The following is a 23,813-nucleotide window of genomic DNA, read 5'->3' as shown; positions in this document are numbered from 1 at the left end:
GGATCGGGTCTCCCGGTGGGTCAGAGCGGGCCTCCCGGGCCTCCGGCATAACAACCGAGCGGCTTTTAGCCGCATCGGTTGTTATGTTTGGATAGCCGATCGCCCGCTCTAAACAACGGTACCGGGATGATGCCTGCGGCTGCAGGCATCATCCCGGTATAACCCCCGAACGCCGCCTCGTTAATCGCGCGATAAAATTTTTTACGGGGTTAACATGGGTTTGCGTTAACGCCGTTAATAGCGTGTTTAACTGACAGCACTAATATATATATATATATATAGCCCTCTTTTCTTCTATAACGTCAAATTATTTATATTATTTTATTTCTCCTTATTCCACTATTTATATTCCTGAAGAACGCATAGCCAACAACAACAAGCTGATACAAGCAAGTAACGGCGCTCATTCACTTTGATAGAGTTTATTTTGATTAGTTTTCCAAAAGGAGAAGGAACATGCAAGCTTATCCAACCGACTGCAACATGAGATCGTTCATGGGGATGAATATAAGTGTGATTTTATTGTAAATTAAAATGTTTCTTTATTCTGAAGCTGCAGAAATACCCGAATACATTATCTGAAAGAGGCAGGCTCTACTTCTTCCCTTTTTTTTTTTTCGTGAATTGAAACAAAATTGCATTTGGACGAGTTCCTGCAACATGAAAAGGATCCGCGGTGAAAGAGAAGGCTGTTCAGCTTGTAAGAAGTGTTTATTCAAAGGAGCCAAGTGATTAAACAAGGTTTTCATGGAGGGGGAAACGGGGGGCCGGGTCATTGATATTCTGCGTTGTTATCCTGCATTCTAAATAAAGTTTATTTCCAAAGGTTATCAAGAAATGCTTGAGTGTCGGTTATGGTGTTTGCAAGTATCATAGGGACATGTGAGCGTCTGCTGAAAGTCGTTCTGCAGGCCTGTGAAGCCTTTGTGTAAGCACTTTATAAAAATGTAGGCATGCGGGGGATTAAAACATGAAATAACAGAAGATATATAAATGCTTCTGAAGTAGATATATTAATAAAAAAAGAAAAATGTAAAGCTGAACTCTAAGCAAACAGCTAAATACACAGGCCCAGATTCTCAAAGGGCTTACGACGGCGCAGCGCAATGTACGCCGTCGTAAGTTCTAATCTGGGCCGTCGTATCTATGCGACTGATTCTTAGAATCAGTTACGCATAGATATCCATTAGATCCGACAGGCGTAAGGCTCTTACGCTGTTGGATCTTAAATGCATTTTTTTTTTCGCCGTTAGGTCGAGTATGCAAATGAGCTAAATACGCGAATTCCCGAACATACGCGCGGTTCGACACAGTGAAGTTACAACGTTTACGTTAGGTTTGCGCGGCGTACAGTTGCCCCTGCTATATGAGGGGCAACCAATGTTAAGTATGGCCGTCGTTCCCGCGTCGAAATTAAAAAATTTACGCTGTTTGCGTAAGTCGTCCGTGAATGGGGCTGGACGCCATTTACGTTCACGTCGAAGCCAATGACGTCCTTGCCACGTAATTTCGAGCAATGCACCCTGGGATATTTTCCGGACGGTGCGGGAACGCGCTTAATTTAAATGCTCCACGCCCCATACCCGGTTAATTTGAATTAGGCGGGCTTGCGGCGGGTGATTTACGCTACGCCGCCGCAACTTTACAGGCAAGTTCTTTGTGAATAAAGGACTTGCCTGTAAAACTTGTGGCGGCGTAACGTAAATGAGATACGTTACGCCCGCTGAGTTTTACGCCCATCTACGAGAATCTGGGCCACAGATTATATATATATATATATATATATATATATATATACACACACACACACAGTGGAACCTTGGATTACGAGCATAATTCGTTCCAGGAGAATGCTCGTAATCCAAAGTACTCTCATATCAAAGCGAGTTTCCCCATAGAAGTCAGTGGAGACTAAACTCATTTGTTCCCGCATTGACTTCTATGGCATGCAGGTGACCAGAGGTGGGGGGGGAAGGGGTGGCGGAGAGCCATGGAAATACTCGGGACAGCTCGGCTGAACCAGGAAAGGCTCGGGAACTGAGTATTTCCAAGATTTTCCAAGTATTTTTGAACGGTTCCGATCGGCTCCACTCAGCTCCGGCGCCCATGCACCTCTGGCCAAATGCGGTACTGCACACCGCTGTGGCTGGAATCCTGCTCGTGTTGTGAGACAACACTCGCAAACCGAGTTAGGATTTTATAAAAAATGCTCGTATTGCGAGACGCTCGTTAACCACGTTACTCGCAATCCGAGGTTCCATTGTGTGTATGTATGTATGTGTGTATATATATATATATATATATATATATATATATATATATATATATATATATATATATATATATATATATATATATATATATATATATATCACACTTACGGGCCACTTTATTAGGTAAACCTGTTCAATTGCTTGGTAACACAAATTGCTAATCAGCCAATCACATGGCAGTAACTCAATGCATTTAGGCATCTAGACGTGGTGATGACAACTTGGTGGAGTTCAAACCGAGCATCAGAATGGGGAAGAAAGGGGATTTAACCACTTGAAGCCCCGGCATTGTAAAATAACGGCCACAAAGTGGCTCTACAATGCCGGGAGGACGTCTATTGACGTCCTCGGCTCCTCCGGCCACTGGGGGGCATCACTGCAGTGCCGATGCCCGTGCCTGGCGGCCGCGATGTCTGCCAGGTGCCCGCGATCGGCCGTTACACAGACAAGGACGTGGATCTGTGTGTATAAACACAGAGATTCACATCCTGTCAGGGAGAGGAGACCGACGCTGTGTTTTTTGTACATAGGGACACAGATCGGTCACCTCCCGCAGTCAGTCCCCCTTCCCCCACAGTTAGAACTAGTAGGGAACACATTTAACCCCTTCCTCGCCCCCCTAGTGTTAACCCCTTCCCTGTCAGTCACATTTATACAGTAATCAGTGCATATTTATAGCACTGTTCGCTGTATAAATGTGAATGGTCCCAAAAATTTGTCAAAAGTGTCTGATGTGTCCGCCATAATGTCGCATTCACAATAAAAATCGCAGATCGCCGCCGTTACTAGTAAAAAAATAAAATAAAAATATGTCATAATTCTGTCTCCTATTTTGCAGGCGCTAAAACTTTTGCCCAAACCAATCACTATACGCTTATTGCGATTATTATTATTTTTTACCAAAAATATGTAGAAGAATACGTATCGGCCTAAACTGAGAAAAAAATAAATTGGTTAATTTATTATAACTAAAAAATTTAAAAAAATGTGTTTTTTTTGTTTATAGCGCAAAAAATAAAAACCGCAGAGATGATCAAATACCACTAAAAGAAAGCTCTATTTTTGGGAAAAAAATGACGTCAATTTTGTTTGGGAGCCACGCCGCACGCCCGCGCTATCGTCAGTTAAAGCGACGCAGTGCCGAAAGCTGAAATTTCACCTGGGCAGGAAGGTGGTATATGTGCCCAGTAAGCAAGTGGTTAAAATAAAGTGAATGTAAAGGCATTTTTTAATTACGATAAAAATGTGTTATATTTTTCTGCTCTGTGCAATAGTATTGCGCAGAGAGGTCCCTCATCTCCTCTTCTGGGGTCCCCCCGCCGGTGCTATCTACTCGTTCTCTCCTACAAGTGCTCCCTCAGCAAGCCATGTACTGAGGGGGCACCCATGCAGGCACGCTCCTGAGCTGGGCTGAGTGTACATAAACACACATACACACAACGTGGCTCAGACATGCCCCCTGCACACTACATACAGAATTGGACTGACAGCAGGCTATGGCCTGCTCCTTAAAGTGGAGTTCCACCCTGAAAAAAAAATTAACACCAAAAATCTACAAATAATAAAAAAAAAAGGTAAGTGTCCTTATTAAAAGTCAGCAGCTACAGTGTTTGTAGCTGCTGACTTTAAAAAAAAAATCGTGGGTGGAACCCCCCCTTTAAGCCTAGTACCAATGAGCCGAATGTGGGCCGACATTCCTCGACCCAACTTGTCGATGTTTCAGTTCTGTCCAAAGATTTCCTCTCACTTCCTGTCACTGCCAGGACAACTAATGGACACTGAAAAACATGAAAAACGCATTTTTAGTGTGGAAAGGTTAGAACTTATATTGCTGGTCTAAAACTGTCCAATAAGACCAAATAAAAGTCGAAAAATCTTTTATCATGGATATTATAATATTGTAAGACATAAAACAGCCGTCCTAGCCTTCTCGGGCGGCTAGGGGGCGCGCCGCATTGCTCGAGACCCGGTGCGCGTGCCCGGCGGCCGCGATGTCCGCCGGGCCTCGCGATTGCCCGCAATCACGGCAGGACCATGGATCTGTGTGTGTAAACACACGGATCCATGTCCTGTCAGCGGTGAGGAGACAGATATGTGTTCCCAGTACAGAGGAACACACATCGGTCTCCTCCCCTTGTGAGTCCCCTCCCCCCTACAGTTAGAACACACTTTATGGAACATATTAACCCCTTCAGCGCCCCCTAGTGTTAACCCCTTCCCTGACAGTCACATTTACACAGTAATCAGTGCATATTTATAGCTCTAATCGCTGTGTAAATGTGAATGGTCCCAAAAACGTGTCCGATGTGTCCGCCGCAATGTCACGGTCACAATAAAAAAAAAATCGCAGATCGCCGCCATTACTAGTAAAAAAATAAAAATGCCATAATTCTATTCCCTATTTTGTAGATGCTAGCTAGAACTTTTGCGCAAACCGATCAAATACGCTTATTGCGATTTTTTGCCCAAAAAATTTAGAAGAATACGTATCGGTCTAAACAGAGGAAAAAAATTGTTTTTTTAAAAATAATTATGATATTTATTAAATCAAAAAGTAAAAGATATTGGGCCAGATTCAGGTAGGAGATACGACGGCGTATCTCCAGATACGCCGTCGTATCTCTGAGTGTGCGGCGTTGTATCTATCTTGCCTGTCAAAGTTGCGGAGGCGTAGCGTAAATAGGATACGCTACGCCCGCACATAGTTACGTACTCCCTACCTGAATCTGGCCCATTGTGTTTTTTTCAAAATTGTCGCTCTTTTTTTGTTTATAGCGCAAAAAATAAAAAACGCAGAGGTGATCAAATACCACCAAAAGAAAGGTCTATTTGTGGGAAAAAAAGGGCGTCAATTTTGTTTAGGAGCCACGTTGCACGACCGCGCAATTGTCATTCAAAGTGCGACAGTGCTAAAAACTAAATATTGGTCTGGGCAGGAAGGGGGTGAAAATGCCATGTATGGAAGTGGTTAATGCTGCGTACACACGACCGTTTTTCATGACGTGAAAAATTAAATTTTTTAAAATGGTCAATAAAAACGACCTCCAGAGCGTCTTTCTCGACGTGAAAAATGTGCATTAAAAATGTAGAACCTGCTCTAATTTTTCTCGTCGTTTTTCACGTTGTGTGTAGGCTTTAATGACGGGGAAAAAAAAACGTGCATGCTCAGAAGCAAGTTATGAGACGGGAGCGCTTGTTCTGGTAAAACTAGCGTTTGTAATGGAGATAGCACATTCGTCACGCTGTAACAGACTGAAAAGCACGAAGACTGAAAAGCGCGAATCGTCTCTCACCAAACTTTTACTTACACAAAATCAACAAAAGCAGCCCCAAGGGTGGCGCCATCAGAATGGAACTTCCCCTTTATAGTGCCGTCGTACGTGTTTTTTTTCACGATCGTGTGTGGGCAAGACAGACTTGAGAGGAATCGCGTCGAGAAAAACTTTGTTTTTCCCATGACATGAAAAATGGTCGCGTGTACGCGGCTTTAGGGGGCAAGTCGTTCTGGCCCTTAAGTGGTTAATATACTGTATGTCTAATAATAATTATTCCGATGTAACATGTCATTTAATCTCCCCTCTACATTTTCTATGGTCCTATAAATAGGGAAAGTAAAAACTATCAGCAGCAGATAAAAGGCAGGTAATGATGAGATGAATTGACACTACAAATGAGTGACAAACGCCCATTACGGAAAATTTGAGCTAAAAGCTCTTCAGTGATTTAATCAATGTTAATGAAGTCCTCCCATAGTAATTAATTCAATTCCTGCACAAAGCTTTATTACACCGTGTCTATCTATCTCACTTCATCAAACAGAGTGTTCAATCCATATGTAATTACAGAATCACAACTTACATGTACAGCTGAGGGATACGGTGTGCCTGGGTCTGAATAATGATTGTCCTCCTCCTGTAGAGAATAGCTAATCCAACTCTGACCATAGGATAAAGGTCAGGATTGAAAGCTGTCCATCCACATTAGATGATTGTCGGACATTCATACTTTGATGTTTTTCTTATCTGGACTAAGGCTGGATTCACACCTAGGCATTTTTAGTGCTTTTTGCATTTTGCCTTTACACGCACATGAATTTTAATGGCATCCCAGTCTTAGCCTGTAGGGTTCAATATTGAGTTGGCCCGCTCTTCACATCTATAACACCTTCATCTCTTCTGGGAAGACTGTCCACAAGGTTTAGGAGCAGTGGCGGCTGGTGAAGTTTTATGATGGGGGGGCGCAATACCCCGCCCTTCCACATTTGGTCCCTCCCACTTCTCATAAGCCACACCCCGTATAGAATCCACCACTCCGTCCCCTGTATTCCACTCAATGTCAGGAGTATACAGCTCAGCGTCACAGCACAGAGTATATAGCCCCAGCATCACAAATCATGGTATATAGCGCAGCCTTACAGATCGGTGCAAACAAACTAAAATATGACACTGTTAGTAATGAAGGACTCGAAATGGGCAGGAGATTACCAGAGACTGCGGACATACTGCACAAGATTACCAGAGACTGCGGACATACTGCACAGGATTACCAGAGACTGCGGACATACTGCACAGGATTACCAGAGACTGCGGACATACTGCACAAGATTACCAGAGACTGCGGACATACTGCACAAGAGTACCAGAGACTGCGGACATACTGCAGGAGATTACCAGAGACTGCGGACATACTGCAGGAGATTACCAGAGACTGCGGACATACTACACAAGATTACCAGAGACTGCGGATATACTACACAAGATTACCAGGGAGTGTGTCTATGGGAATGTTTGACCATTCTTCCAGAAGAGCATTTGTGAAGTCAGGCACTGATGTTGGACGAGGTATAAATGTGTATAATGGAAAGATCTGCGCTACCCTTAACCACTTCAGCCCCGGAAGAATTTACCCCCTTCCTGACCAGAGCACTTTTGACGCTATTTTGGGACCATTGTCATTTATACAGCGATCAGTGATATTAACCACTTAAGCCCCGGACCAATATGCAGCCTAAAGACCCAAGGTGTTTTTACAGTTCGGGACTGCGTCGCTTTAACAGACAATTGCGCGGTCGTGCGACGTGGCTCCCAAACAAAATTGGCGTCCTTTTTTCCCCACAAATAGAGCTTTCTTTTGGTGGTATTTGATCACATCTGCGGTTTTTAGTTTTTGCGCTATAAACAAAAATAGAGCGACAATTTTGAAAAAAAAGCAATATTTTTTACTTTTTGCTGTAATAAATATCCCCCAAAAACATATATAAAAACATTTTTTTTCCTCAGTTTAGGCCGATACGTATTCTTCTACCTATTTTTAGTAAAAAAAATCGCAATAAGCGTTTATCGATTGGTTTGCGCAAAATTTATAGTGTTTACAAAATAGGGGATAGTTTTATTGCATTTTTATTTTTTTTATTTTTTTTACTACTAATGGCGGCGATCAGCAATTTTTTTCGTGACTGCGACATTATGGCGGACACTTCGGACAATTTTGACACATTTTTGGGACCATTGTCATTTTCACAGCAAAAAATGCATTTAAATTGCATTCTTTATTGTGAAAATGACAGTTGCAGTTTGGGAGTTAACCACAGGTGGCGCTGTAGGAGTTAGGGTGCACCTAGTATGTGTTTACAACTGTTTGGGGGTGTGGCTGTAGGAATGACGTCATCGATCGTGTCTTCCCTATAAAGGGAATGACGCGATCGATGCGCCGCCATAGTGAAGGACGGGGAAGCCGTGTTTACACACGGCTCTCCTCGTTCTTCAGCTCCGGGGAGCGATCGCGACGGAGCGGCTATAAACAAATAGCCGCGCCGTGGTCCCGGATCGCTCCCCGAGCGGACCCGACCTCCGCATGTAGCGGGGGGGGTCCCGATCGGACCCCCCACCCGCTAATAGGCGAGGACGTACCTATACGCCCATGTGCCTGTACGTGCCATATTGTGGACGTACATGTACATGGGGTGGTCCTTAAGTGGTTAAAATTTACTGATTACTGTGTAAATGGCACTGGCAGGGAAGGGGTTAACCACTAGGGGGCGAGGAAGGGGTTAAGTGTGACCTAGGGTGTGATTCTAACTGTGGGGGAGATGGGCTACAAGTGACACGACAGTGATGACTGCTCCCGCTGACAGGGAGCAGTAGGTCAGTGTCCTGTCACTGCATTAAGGTCAAACACATAGTAGTACCAATCACTCACAATGAAAGGGAAGGGGCTGGTAAGTTACATATTTACCGGCTCCTTCCCCCACTCATTCTAAAACATCCCCGGAGCAACAGCTGGAGGGAGAGGAGAGCCGGAGGTGCTGCGGGGGGGGGGGAGCCTGAGGGGGGAACCAGGGCAGTAGGGGGAATCTGTGCTGCACAGGGTGATTAGGGTGTGCCTGGGCACACCTGGCAAACCCTGTGCGCACACCTATGGTAACAAGACAGAGCCAAGAGGCACCTGTATTGTGCCGATAAGGGTGGACCAACCTGTAGCTGTATTTGGTGACATTTCTTGATCTGTGTCAGATCATACAGATTTATTTACTTTTAGGTGCCTATCCACATATTGAAACCGCATTACATATACGGTATGTTGATCCTTCCTATCATTGAGGCTCCATTTGCAAGAAGCTCCAGAAACCAAACTTATTAAAAACGATTTATTGTGTATCTCTAGCCTTAACCTTTTGGAAAGAACAGAAAAATGTTGGAACCTCTACATAGGGCCAGTTCACTGTCTTTTAGATCTTTGAGGGGCCAATGAAAGTAAAAATGCCCCATAGTTAGTGGTCAGTGGGAATGCCTTGGGGTAGGTAATGTAGAAAATGGCCTGAAAATCAGGGCAAAATCGTGGGTGCGCGATATTCGCCGATACCCGCTTTCCCGCGCCGAGTTTGAATACTGCGCCGACATATACCAAGCGCAGTACACTCGTGTATTGTCGGGCAGTCTCGGCTCCTCTCGCGCTGACGTCCTGGACGTACAGGACGTGAGTGCGACAGTAGCCGAGCCTGCCCGAGTGTATTGCGCTCGGTATATGCCGGCACAGTATTCAAACTCGGCGCCGGAAAGCGGTAAACGAGCGAGGAGGACACCGCAGAAGGACGCCGGACCCGACGAAGAGGACACCCGAAGCCGCAGACGGACGCCGGACCCGACGAGGACGCCGCGCAAGACAACAAACTGTAAGTACAAAAAACTTTTTTTCCACAGGATTTGGGGGCAACTTTAGGGGTGCGCGCTATACACAGGAGCGCGCTATACCCCAATAAATACGGTAGCCTTAACATCCCATCCAATCCATTTAGACTCCATTTCAAGCAGATGCGACCAAGCTGGTCAGGAGGAATATAATGAATTGTTTAACATCAATCAGTGTAGCGCTTTGGTCTTTTAAGGCCCCGTACACACGACCGGATCAGTTCCAGCGGATAGATCCGGTCGTGTGTAGGCCCGAGCGGACAATTTTCGGCGGATAAAAATCCAGCCAACGGATTCCCAGCGGATAAAAATTTTGTAGCATGCTACAAAATCTATCCGCTGGAATCCAGTCCAGCGGACTGATCCGGTCGTCTGTACAGACTCACCGGATCAGTCCGTCCGCTCCCCTCCCTCGCATGCGTCGTAATGATTCGACGCATGCGTGGAAGTATTTACCTTCCAGCGTCGCACACGTCATCGTCGCGGCGACGGCGCGACACTTGACCGCGGATTTTGATCCGATGGTGTGTACAAGCCATCGGATCAAAATCCGGAGGAGGAATGTCCGCTGGAAACGGTCCGGCGGCCTAAGTGTTAAAACAGGCGGTGAAATATCACTTCCCAGCCACCTGTCAACCACCCTCTGAAAAGCTATCCACCAGGGATCACTTTTCAGAGGGGCAACAAGGGCTGTTGCATGACAGAATGAGCCCTCACAAAGACTGGGAATGGGCAGGTCAGTGTGTGTTATTGCAGAGACATCAGAAGCCGCCTGTTCACATTTTTTTAATGCATCAGAAAACATCCACTTTAAGGTGAATGTAGCCGTATTCGCGCCCTGGCAGCAACGCAGCTCAGTTCTGTCTGTGATACCTTTTTTTTTTTTTTGTGTCAGAATATTATTGCCTAACACAGACACAAACCTAAACTCATACTCTGCATTTACAATAGGCATTAGCTGAGTGGCTTCCTGAACACATGACCTGGGTGGAATGTGTAGGCGGTACAGAAGGAGTGATGACTCTGCAATCCCTCATTCATGTCATCTCAGCTTGCTGCAACTTCACAACTTCCCAGTCCGGTGAGTACACTTCTGCTTTCTACTGAACTTTCTATACACAGAGCACAGAGTTGTCAGAACTGGATCTAGAACTGCAATATCTTGTTCCTGAACCTGGGCCTGTGCAATGTTCTGTACCTGAACCAATGCAGTGCCCTGTTCCTAGACTCCTAGACCCGAGCAGTGTCCTGTTCCTAGACCCGAGCAGTGTCCTGTTCCTAGACCCGAGCAGTGTCCTGTTCCTAGACCCGAGCAGTGTCCTGTTCCTAGACCCGAGCAGTGTCCTGTTCCTAGACCCGAGCAGTGTCCTGTCCTTGGACCCGAGCAGTGTCTTGTCATTGGACCCGAGCAGTGTCCTGTCATTGGACCCGAGCAGTGTCCTGTCCTTGGACCCGAGCAGTGTCCTGTTCCTGTGCAGTGTCCTGTTCCTGAGCCCGAGCAGTGTCCTGTTCCTAGACCCGAGCAGTGTCCTGTTCCTAGACCCGAGCAGTATCCTCTCCCTGGACCCGAGCAGTGTCCTGTCCTTGAACCCGAGCAGTGTCCTGTTCCTGGTCCTGTTCCTGAGCCCGAGCAGTGTCCTGTTCCTGGTCCTGTGCAGTGTCCTGTCCCTGGTCCTGTGTAGTGTCCTGTTCTTGGTCCTGTGCAGTGTCCTGTCCCTGGTCCTGTGCAGTGTCCTGTTCTTGGTCCTGTGCAGTGTCCTGTCCCTGAACCCGAGCAGTGTCCTGTCCCTGAACCCGAGCAGTGTCCTGGTCCTGTGCAGTGTCCTGTTCCTGGTCCACTGCAGTGTCCTGGTCCAGTGCAGTGTCCTGTCCCTGGTCCTGTGCAGTGTCCTGTCCCTGGTCCTGTGCAGTGTCCTGTCCCTGGTCCTGTGCAGTGTCCTGTCCCTGAGCAGTGTCCTGTCCCTGAACCCGAGCAGTGTCCTGTCCCTGAACCCGAGCAGTGTCCTGGTCCTGTGCAGTGTCCTGTTCCTGGTCCAGTGCAGTGTGCTGGTCCAGTGCAGTGTCCTGTTCCTGGTCCAGTGCAGTGTCCTGTCCCTGGTCCTGTGCAGTGTGCTGTTCCTGGTCCTGTCCCTGGACCCAAGTACTGTCCTGTTCCTGGTTGTGCCATGCAGTGGCTGGACCTATGCAAAGTCCTATGTCGGGACTGAAAACCTACATCCCTTTATATAGTCCTTGCTGAGAAACGAGAGGCTCTTCCTGGATTCACTAATTGCACATTCTACATAAAGGGTCTACAGAGCACTAACACATACAGTATGTCAGAGTTCTGCCTGAAAGTCATTTCCTAATTGATTTAAAAAGATACAAAGAAATATTGGCACCCACCACAGGAGAGTGGCACCAGCTGGTTGGCATAGGAAGAGTCTGTATGTACATTCTCAGAGTTCCTGGAATTCCACATATTTAGTACAACATGAACTCTCACTTCCAGCCTTCCAGCCTTCCAGCTTCTAGCTGCGTTTTCTGAGTGCAACTGTTTCAGAGGCGGCTGAAAAGCCTAAAGTGTATCTAAACTCAAGAGGATTAGCTGATAGTATTACAGATTACTGCCCTTAAAGCGGAGTTACACCCAAAAATGGAACTTCCGCTTTTCGTAATCCCCTTCCCCCCTTCAGTGTCACATTTGGCACCTTTCAGGGGGAGGAGGAAGCAGATACCTGTGTAATACACGTATTTACTCCCACTTCCAGGCATAGATCGCCGCAGTATCCGCGGCGATCTACGCCATGTCCGGCCCCTCCCCCATCTTCTGGGAGACACACAGAAGCTGTGACCCTGGGGGAACCTATTAAGAGGAGGGGCCTGGTGCCCCAATGCCCCCCCCCAGAAGAAAAGGACCAGGGCTCTGTGAAAAAACATTGCACAGAGCAGGTAAGTATAACATATTTGTTATGTTTATTAAAAACAAAAAATTGAGGGTTTACAATCAGTTTAAGATTAGGAATTTCACATCATGAAATGTCATTTTTAACGTTGCTTTGAATTTGCTGCCGCGTGCTCCATGACCGCGCCCGCGGGACCCACGGACTCGATGTCCGGCGATCGTGTCACGGAGAGGCAGAACGGGGGGGACGCCAGTGTAAACAAGGCATTTCCCTGTTCTGCCTAGTGACAGGACACTGATCTACTGCTCCCTGTCATTTGGAGCAGTGATCACTGTTGTGTCACTCGTAGCCCCCCCCCCCCCCCCACACAGTTAGAATCACTCCCTAGGACACAATTAAAACGGAGGACCCCCCGATTTTTTTTTTTTTTTAAAGCCAGCAGCTACAAATTTTGCAGCTGCTGACTTTTAAAAAATTAACACTTACCCGTCCAGCGTGTCCGCGAAGTCGGCAGACGAGGACGAGCAATTGCTCGGTCCTCGGATGCTGCCGCCGCCATGCTTGGTGAGGGAATCAGGAAGTGAAGCCTTGCGGCTTCACTGCCCGGTTCCCTACTGCGCAAGCGCAAGTGAGCGGCGCGCCGTCACTTGTCCCCGCTCTCTCCTGGGAACACTAAGTTTCCCAGAAGACAGCGGGGGGGGGGGGGGGGGGACGCAAAGGGGCGTGACTCCCGCGGGAGTCAATACCTGGAAGTGATGCAAATACCTGTTTTATACAGGTATGCGCAAACCAATCAATATACGCTTATTGCGTTTTTTCTTTTTTTTTACCAAAAACATATGGAAGAATACCGTATTTATCGGCGTATAACACACACTTTTTCTCCCTGAAAATAGGGGGAAAATCACGGGTGCGTGTTATACGCCGATAGTAGTGTACCTTGGGCTCAGAGGGGGACGAGCGCCGCCAGAATTCACCGAGCCGTCATCTCCGAGACGTCATCTCCTGTTTACTCTAACGTCACACACACAGTCCCGCTTCCACCACCGGCATTGGACCAGTGTTCTATCAATCACAGGAGCTGGTCCAATGCCGATGGCGGAGGCGGGACTGTGTATGTGACTGCCGACGAGTGAACAGGAGATGACGGCTTGGTGATTCCCTCACTTCACGAGAGATGGTGAGGCTACAAATGGGCACATAGGCTGCATCTAGGCTGAAGATGGGCACATAGGCTGCATTTAGGCTGGAGATGGGCACATAGACTGGAGATGGGCACATAGGCTGCATTTAGGCTGGAGATGGGCACATAGGCTGCATATAGGCTGGAGATGGGCACATAGGCTGGAGATGGGCACAGATTAGGCTGCATTGAGGCTGCAGATGGACACTGACCATAAAATTGTGTTAAACGGTACATATCGGCCTAAACTGAGGAAAACATTTTTTTTAAATATTTTTTAAGGATATTTATTATAGCAAATAGTAAAAAATATATATATTTTTTAAATTGTCGCTCTTTTTTTGTTTATAGAGCAAAAAATTTAAATTGCAGAGGTGATCAAATACCACCAAAAGAAAGCTCTATTTGTGGGGAAAAAGGACGTCAATTTTGTTTGGGTACAGTGCCACACGACCGCGCAATTGTCAGTTAATGCGACGCAGTGCCGAATCGCAAAAGTGCTCTGGTCAGGAAGGAGGTAAGTTCTTCCGGGGCTGAAGTGGTTAATGGCACCCCAAAGCACCTTGCTAATGCATATATGGCCCAGGGGTCCTCAAACTACGGCCCTCCAGTTGTTCAGGAACTACAATTCCCATCATGCCTAGTCTTGTCTGTGAATGTTATGCCGCGTACACACGATCGGTCCATCCGATGAGAAAACGGTCTGATAGACCGTTTTCATTGGTTAACCGATGAAGCTGACTGATGGTCTGTCGCGCCTACACACCATTGGTTAAATAACCGATCGTGTCAGAACGCGGTGACGTAAAACACAACGACGTGCTGAAAAAAACGAAGTTCAACGCTTCCAAGCATGCGTCGACTTGATTCTGAGCATGCATGGATTTTTTTTTTTTGGTTGTGCCTACTAACGATCGTTTTTTTTTCTATCGGTTAGGTATCCATCGGTTAAATTTAAAACAAGATTGCTTTTTTTAACCTATGGTTAAATAACCGATGGGGCCCACACACGATCGGTTTGGTCCGATGAAAACGGTCCATCAGACCATTCTCATCGGTTTGACCGATCGTGTGTACGCGGCATTAGAGTTTTACAATGCCTCATGGGATTTGTAGTTCTGCAACAGCTGGAGGGCCGTAGTTTGAAGATTCCTGAATTATATGCTTTAGCACACCACATCATTTGGTAAACTGTTACCATGGCCCAGATTCAATAAGCAATTGCGCCTGTGTAACCATAGGTTACACAGCGCAATTGCTTACTTGCTCTGGCGTTACGAGTGCTCCTGGTTCAGGAACATCGTAACGCCGACTGCAGCCTAAAATCTGCGTGGCATAAGGCTCTTATGCCACGCATATTTTAGGCTGCATTCTTGCGATGCCCGCTAGGGGGCGCTCCCATTGTGCTCAGTGTATAGTATGCAAATTGCATACTAACACCGATTCACAATGTTGCGTGTGCCCTGCGTACGCAAGTTAAGTTGTTTCCGTACGGCGTGTTTAGCGTAAGGCTGCCCCTTCTAATAGTAGGGGCAGCCAATGCTAAAGGATACCCGTCGTTCCCGCGTCGCGATATTTGAATGTTACGTCGTTTGCGTAAGTGATTCGTGAATGGCGCTGGACGCCATTCACGTTCACTCTGAAACAAATGACGTCCTTGCCACGTCATTTGCCGCAATGCACGTCGGGAAAGTTTCCCGACGGAGCATGCGCTCTACACTCGGCTAATTTAAATGATTCCCGCCCCCTACGGGATCATTTAAATTGCGTGCTCTAGCGCCGGGCAATTTTGCCGGCGCGCCCTCGCAATTTACGGAGCTACTGCTCCGTGAATCGAGGGCAGCGGAGCAAATTTGCGGGGGCGCCGGGCAAAATCGTTGCCCTGCGCCTCTGCAAAAAAAGCGCAATTCTCTTTGAATCCGGGCTCATGTGTTTTGTTGCAATGTGTGTCAACGCCGCTGTATCACGGGAGCGCGCCCGCAAAAGCTTTCCACCATGCTCGCTCGCTCGCATGAAGGTGGAAAGCTTTTGCGAGGAGGAGCCGAGACAGCCGCCGAGGGACCCCAGAAGACAGGATACGGGGACACTCTGTGCAAAACGAGCTGCACAGTGGAGGTAAGTATAACATGTTTGTTATTTAAAAAAAAAAAAATTGCCTTTAGTGTTCCTTTAAGATCTTGTATTTCTGTCCTCCTTCTGTGCATCACAAATAAAGAATTGTACAGGAAATGAAACTGAAGCATCTAACACATCGGAAGCAGTAAGCGTGGACGATCTGCACACAGTTAATATCTCCCGGGCACAGCACTGAAATCCTGTCTTTTCTCACACAGGGCCGGGAGCCGAGGCCAAGACAAACACAAGAAGCTTTTCATTCTCTTTGCTGCGGAGGAAGAAAACATGGAGCCTGAGATGAGGAGCCTGATGTCTGACAACAGCCGATACGTCGAGTCCTTCCGCCTCTTCCTACAGAATTCCACAGAGCACCAGTGCATGCAGGACTTCATAGAGACCAAACTGGCCGCCATTGTGTCCAGGTACGGTACCCGGACCTCCTGTCCTGCCTGCTGGTGCTTTCCCTTTAGATATGTTCTTCTGTGACAGTGCGATCTACACATACCTACACTGTCCTATTGTCATGGCAGTGAAAGGGTCAACTGTTACATCATAGGCCTAGGCCTGAACATTAGACCGCGGGGAAGCCATGCATGTCCTGACTGATGTCTTTCTAACTAAATATCTCTGTATAGATATGCAAGTTGTGCCTATGGGAGAAGGAGGAGGGAGCAGGATCATGCGGGGCCCCTTTAGGGGGAACAATAGTGTGCAACCATTTAGGTTGGCTTTCCCGTAAGAAGCATGGGTCGGCCAAGGTCATGGAGGGGCCCACAAACAATTGGACAATAAACTGACAGACAATGCTGATGGTCTCCAATGTCAGTAGTGTAGGCTTAGGCCCAGATTCACAAAGGAGATACGACGGCTACACACGGTCAATTTCTGTGAAGTAAAAAACAACGTTTTGATAAACGACACATAAAATTGAAGCATGCTTCAATTTTTTTTTAGTCGTTTTTACAAGACATAAAATGAAGTTTTCCCCCACACACGGTCAATTAAAGTGACGTTTTTAAAAACGTCGTTTTTTTTCATCACATAAAGTGATGGTGTGTACGGGGCATCAGATGCGACTGGCGTAAGTCTCTTACACCGTCGTATCTTAGGGTGCATATTTACGCTGGCCGCTAGGTGGCGCTTCCGTCGTTTTCGGCGTAGAATATGCAAATGACCTAGATAAGCCGATTCACAAATTTACGTACGCCGGCGCTATTTTTTTACGTCGTTTACGTTAGGCTTTTTCGGCGTAAGGTTACTCCTGCTATTAGGTGGCGCACGCAATGTTAAGTATAGCCGTTGTTCCCGTGTCGAAATTAGAATTTTTTACGTCGTTTGCGTAAGTCGTTCGCGAATAGGGCTGGACGTAATTTACGTTCACGTTGAAACCAATACGTCCTTGCGGCGTACTTTGGAGCAATGCACACTGGTATATGTACATGGACGGCGCATGCGCCGTTCGTAAAAAAACGTCAATCACGTCGGGTCACCAAGAATTAACATAAAACACGCTCCCCACACCTAAGTTGTTTTTTTTTTGCTCCTGACCTGCATTTGCGAAGGGAACAAAGGACTGGGCTCTTGAACTTGTACGCTACAGAGAAGCCTATGCCGGTGTTTATCTCTATGCTTACCGGGCCTAGGCTTCCATTGTGTTTTGGCAAATACATGCTTTATGATGCCGTCTCTGGACTGCTTTTCATCTCCTATAGCAAAGTAAAGCGGCTCAAAAGCAACACATTAGATAGCCATCAGTTGAACAATCAAATGGTTAATAACTGATGGATCTGTTCATAATATTGAAACAACCATTTTCTCTAATGATTACATCAGGGGTCTCCAAACTTCTCAAATAAAGGGCCAGTTTACTGTCTTTCAGACTTTAGGGGGGGCAGATTGTGGGCAGAGGGGTAGAAAATGTCCCAGGCCCAGCATCAGTGGGAATAAACATGACCTCAAGGTAGGAGGTCAGGAGGAGGAGGAGGAGCCTATCATTGGTATCAGTGGGAGGAATAGTGCCCCATTATTGGTATCAGTGGGAGGAATAGTGCCCCATTATTGGTATCAGTGGGAGGAATAGCTCCCCAATGTTGGAGTCATTTGGAGGAATAGTTTCCCATCATTGGTGTCATTTGGAGGAATAGTTTCCACCCATTGGTGTCAGTGGGAGGAATAGTGCCATATTGTTAGTGTCAGTGGGAAGAATAGTGTCCCATCATTGATACTAGCAGTGGGAGGAATGTTGACCCCTTATTTGTGTCAGTGGTAGTAATTATTCCCCACAGTTGGTGTTAGTGAGAGGAATAGTGACTTATTTAGAGAAAGAATGCCCCAAAGGCTGGATAAAGGCTAGCAAAGGGCCGCATCTGGCCCTGGGGTCATAGTTTGGAGAACACTGGATTAGATCAATACATGTACGGCCAGCTTTAAGAATAGGAGCACAGGGGGAGGTGCAGTGTGGTGCGGCAAAAGCAAACACTAAGGGGTAGATTCACATAGAACCGCGTATCTTTGCGGCCGCGTAACGTATCCGATTTACGTTACGCCTCCGCAAATTAGACTGGCAAGTGCTGTATTCTCAAAGCACTTGCTCCGTAAGTTGCGGCGGCGTAGCGTAAATCGGCCGGGGTAAGCCCGCCTAATTCAAATTTGGATCAGGGGGGCATGTTTTATGTAAATGTACTGTGACCCGACGTGATTGACGTTTTTCCCGAACGGCGCATGTGCCGTCCATGGAATTTCCCAGTGTGCATTGCTCCAAAAGTACACCGCAAGGACGTCATTGATTTCGACGTGAACGTAAATGACGTCCAGCCCCATTCACGGACGACTTACGCAAACGACGTAACTTTTTCAAATTTCGACGCGGGAACGACGGCCATACTTCACATTGGTACGCCGCACTTACGCCACCACATAGCAGGGGTAACTATATGCCGGGAAAAGCCTAACGTAAACGGCGTAACTTTACTGCGTCGGCCGGGCGTACGTTCGGGAATTCGCGTATCTAGCTAATTTGCATACTCGATGCGGAATTCGACGGAAGCGCCACCTAGCGGCCAGCGTAAATATGCAGTTGCGATCCGACGGCGTAAGAGACTTACGCCTGTCGGATCTAACAGATATCTATGCGTAACTGATTCTAAGAATCAGGCGCATAGATACAACGGCGCAACACAGAGATACGACGGCGTATCTCCACTGAGAATCTGGCCCTAAGGGTCCAGTTGCAGGAAACAGAACTTGTATTAAAGTTTGTAATTCTCGGCAGGCCCAGCAAGGAGACCACCAACCGAGAGCACTCACAGGATGTGTAGCACAGCAGGACTCGGATTTGCACGTGTTTTTATTAAGGGGCGGAATATGGACTGACCAGTCCGTACCCAAATGGGAAAGCTTCCAGGAAGGATGGCATGCTCCTATCCTTTCCCTACTCAGCTGGAACCTCTCGCTACCACTGTTTACTGTCCCTAACAGACTGGTGACCTGTCCCTACACCACCCACATGCTATATGCGGGCTAAGCCTGAGAGCCGGTGTCTTAAATAGACTCTTCCTGACCCAAGATGGCCGTCAGTCACATGGGGCGACAGCATCCAACCAGATAGCTTCCCCAGTGACCCAGGAAACCATAGAGGAACTGTTCCTCTTGACTTCCTCTCCCTCTCCAATGCTGCCACATGCAGTGGAGAAAGTAGACTGCACCTGCCTACGAGCACACAGTAGTGTTGCTAGACCCTGGCACCAGTGCGATGAGTGGCTACTTCTCAAAATAATCAACACCTCTATGACCTGCTTCTGCCATCCTAACTTTCCCTATGGATCTTCCATCCACATGCAACTGGAAAGCAAGGGTTATTGAGAGCAGAGGGACGGAGATGTTGAATTAGGAGGATAGTAATGGTTCAATAGAAGCAGCTGATAGGGCAGCAGATGGTGGGGGTTGATGGTGTGTCAGAAGGAGGGTAATGATGCAGTAGAGTTGACTGATAGGGCAGCAGAGGAGGAAAGGAAATGGAATATAGATGATATTGTAATTCTAGTGAATGGGCAACCTTACCATGGCAGAAATAATAGGAAATGTGGGGGCAACACATAATTAATCTGGATATCACTGCAGCCTAATGCACCCCAAGACACCAGTTCTGGGGGATGTGGAGTCAAGAAGGAAATATTGTGAGTAGGTGGTATGTATTTGTGGCTGCTGCTGCATCATGTTTACATGATTTATATAAAACACGCCCACCTCTTTGAATTAGGCGCGCTTACGCCGGCAGATTTACGATGCGCCGCCGTAACCTAGGGCGCAGGTTCTTGGTGAATACAGAACCTGCCTCACTAAGTTACGGCGGCGTAGCGTATCTGAGATACGCTACGCCCGCACAAAAATAAGCCATTCTACCTGAATCTACCCCAGTGTCCTTAGAAATAAGAGATGAACCACCAAGACATGGGCTAGATGCCTCAAGATGTCTCCTGGTGTCAAGAGCTTTTTGTTTTATATTACATAGACGAGAAAGCAGATGGGTTTATGCCATTGGGGGCAGGGAACTACAGTGGAACCTTGGTTTACGAGTAACACGGTTAACGAGCATTTTGATAGCCGGGCAACTTTAAAAAAAAAAATTAACTCGGTTTGAGTGTTGTCTCGCAAAACAAGCAGAATTCAAGCTAATGGGATGTGCAGTACCAGATTTGGCCTGAGGTGCGGGGAAGTCAGATCTGAGCGGAGCCGTTTAAGAATAATCGGAAATAGTTAGTTGATGGGTGTTTCCGAGGATTTCCAAGGTCAGCTGAGCTGTCTCGGGCCTTTCCGAGTGTTTCCGAGGCTCTTCAGCTCCCCCCACCTCTTGCCTAATGCGGTATTGCATGCCATTGAAGTCAATGCGAATATTATTTTCTTTTCCATTGACTATGAGAATTCCCCTGGAATGGATTATGCTCGTAATCCAAGGTTCCACTGTACTATTAGGGTAGGGGGGTGGGGGCCGGTAGCAGGATCAATCTAACTGGTGGGGCAGGTTATAGGAGAGAGCTGGCTGCGAAAATGAGAGGTAGTCTAGAAGCCTTTTAGTTTATTTGTGGACACAACACTCTAACATCCACGTCCATTAGCCAGGCACAAATTCAACACTTGCCCAGGCAAGTTTTGCACCCAATGCTTCAACAAGGTGTCTCCAAACTTTCTAAACAAAGGGCCATTTTATTGTCCTTCAGTCTTTAGGGGGGTCAGACTATGGTTAGCGGGATTGGAAATTTTCCTGGCATCAGTGGGAGTAAATATCGCCACCTTTGGTATTAGATGGAGGAATAGTGCCCAACCTTGGTATCATTGGGAAGAATAGTGCCCAACATTGGTATCATTGGGAAGAATAGTGCCCAACATTGGTATCATTGGGAAGAATAGTGCCCAACATTGGTATCATTGGGAGGAATAGTACCAAACATTGGTATCATTGGGAGGAATAGTGCCCAACATTGGTATCATTGGGAGGAATAGTGCCCAACATTGGTATCATTGGGAAGAATAGTGCCCAACATTGGTATCATTGGGAGGAATAGTGCCCAACATTGGTATCATTGGGAGGAATAGTGCCCAACATTGGTATCGTTGGGAAGAATAGTGCCCAACATTGGTATCGTTGGGAAGAATAGTGCCCAACATTGGTATAATTGGGAGGAATAGTGCCCAACATCGGTATCATTGGGAGGAATAGTGCCCAACATTGGTATCATTGGGAAGAATAGTGCCCGACATTGGTATCATTGGGAGGAATAGTGCCCAACATTGGTATCATTGGGAAGAATAGTGCCCAACATTGGTATCATTGGGAGGAATAGTGCCCAACATTGGTATCATTGGGAGGAATAGTGCCCAACATTGGTATCATTGGGAGGAATAGTGCCCAACATTGGTATCATTGGGAGGAATAGTGCCCAATATTGGTATCATTGGGAAGAATAGTGCACAACATTGGTATCATTGGGAGGAATAGTGCCCAACATTGGTATCATTGGGTGGAATAGTGCCCCATTGTTGGTGTCAATAGGAGAAATTGTGCCCCATTGATGGTGTCAGTTGGCAAAATAGTGTCTTGTATCTGTGGGAGAAAGGGAGAAGGGCTGGATAAAGGCAAGCAAAGGACCGCATCTGGCCCCCGGGCCACAGTTTGGAGACCACTGCCTATACCATACACATGACCATATACTATGACAGTGGATGACCATAGATCAGAAGTGAGGTTATATGGCAATGGCAATGACATTTGTTTTATTGCTTATGTGATTTTCTTTCCTGCTTTTAATTGTATTTTGTAAAGCTGTTTACAAATAGAAGAGTTTCTATTGTTTCAACAGTTTTCCAAACACATTTGTTGGGTGCTAGTTGCACTTCAAATGAATGCGGCCCCCAGGAAAAGGCAGTCAGCGGCAAATGATTAATTGTGTTTCTCACAATCTTTTCTAAACACCAGTGCCTATATTAAAGAGGACTTGTCCACCAGCCAACACATAAAGGCCTACTGGGCTCCCATTTTATGAGGTCACGCCTATTTCTGAAATTGGAGCTGGTGTGTAGATGATGTTGGGCATTTAAAAGTGAAGTATGGGAATTTTTTTTATTTTTTTTGTAATCATTACCTAGTTGGATGCAGCATCGGCCCCCTGCCAGCTCTAAGGCCCCTTTCACACTGTGGCAGTTTGCAGGCACTATTGCGCTAAAAATAGCGCCTGCAAACCGACCCTAAACAGCGGTTGTTAGCAGGACCGCTCCAAAAGTCCTGCTAGCTGCATCTTTGGAGGTGTGTTTACCGCTCCTCCACTGCTCCTTCCCATTGAAAGCAATTGGAAACCGCGGGTATACCGCCAGCAATGTGCCTCTGCAGAGGCGCATTGCGGGCAGTATTAACCCTTTTTCGTCCGCTAGCGGGGGGTTAAAACCGCACCGCTAGCAGCCGAATACCGCCACAGTTCCGTCACCGCACTTCCCACCCCAGTGTGAAAGGGGCCTTAGGCTAATGCCACGTACACACGATCATTTTTTGGCATAAAAAAAACTTCTTTTTAAAAAACGACAATTTTTTTTTCGCACAGGCTGCATTTTTTCACGTCGTTTTAAAAAAAAAAATTGTTTTTCGGGTTGTAAAAAATGATCGTGTGTGGGCTAAAACGACGTTTTAAACCCGCGCATGCTCAGAAGCAAGTTATGAGACGGGAGGGCTCAATCTGGTAAAACTACCATTCATAATGGAGTAAGCACATTCATCACGCTGTAACAGACAGAAAAGCGTGTATCGTCTTTTACTAACACGGAATCAGCTAAAGCAGCCCAAAGGCGAATAGAACTTCCCCTTTATAGTGCCGTTGTACGTGTTGTACGTCACCGCGCTTTGTTCATCATTTTTGAAAAACGATGGTGTGTGGGGCAACGTCGTTTTTAATAAGTTGGAAAAACTTAGTTTTTTGGACATGCTGAAAAACAACGTTTTCTTTCATGACGAAAAATGATTGTGTGTACGTGGCATAAGAACCGAGTGATCAAACACCGCAGATCGCTCGGTTCTCCTGGTGACTGTCAGTCACCGCTGTCTGCTCTGCCCCCCCCCATGTTTTAAAGTTTGCATGTCTTTAGAGGAAAAGATAATGCTACACAATCAATGCCAGCAATGAGAGAGATGGAAAAAACAACTTTACAGGAGGAATGAGACCACCCATTCCATTTACATATGTGGAAATACATTAACATAGACATGCAGGGGCTCCATTTCTTCTGGTCAGGTGTAAATACAAAGAAATGTCGAATAAAGGCCTCTTGAGCCCCTTAGGGACTGGCCAGGTGCTGGGCGTATGCAGTGGTCACCAAGGATTGGTCAAACTATGGGGGATGGCTTGGGCCTGAGCTCAGAAAAGTATTGCCCCAGGGAATTCTGGGCCTTTTTGAAGAACGTGGCTGGAAGAGCTGCCCACCCTCCTGCCCCTTTTTTTTCTTGATGGTATGTCACAGCTTGCTGCGGATTCTTGACCTTGCCAGCATTAAAAGTTGCTGTAATGGGCTATGCCCTTAATTGGAAATTGGAAGTAGGCTGTCTGTCCAGCACTGTGAGGACAGGCCCCTTTTGGAATTCAAATAGTTAATGTTAAAGCGTGCTCACATTACAACTGTGACTGGCACT

The 23,813-nt window shown here is 46.7% G+C and overlaps 1 protein-coding gene across 1 annotated transcript in view; it reads left to right on the top strand.

The window, feature by feature from the left end:
* Positions 1 to 10,420: 10,420 nt before the first annotated feature.
* Positions 10,421 to 23,813, top strand: part of LOC120944138 (histamine N-methyltransferase A-like) — a 31,093-nt gene continuing 17,700 nt past the window's right edge. The window contains exons 1-2 of the mRNA XM_040358047.1: positions 10,421 to 10,541; positions 15,862 to 16,065. Coding sequence (XP_040213981.1) covers positions 10,453 to 10,541; positions 15,862 to 16,065 — 293 coding nt within the window. The 5' untranslated portion in view covers positions 10,421 to 10,452. The remainder of the gene's footprint in view (positions 10,542 to 15,861; positions 16,066 to 23,813) is intronic.

The sequence above is a fragment of the Rana temporaria genome, chromosome 6 (assembly GCF_905171775.1).
Source record: "Rana temporaria chromosome 6, aRanTem1.1, whole genome shotgun sequence".
NCBI lineage: Eukaryota > Metazoa > Chordata > Amphibia > Anura > Ranidae > Rana > Rana temporaria.
Note: the sequence above shows the minus strand (reverse complement) of the source record. Positions and strands in the feature narration are given on the sequence as shown.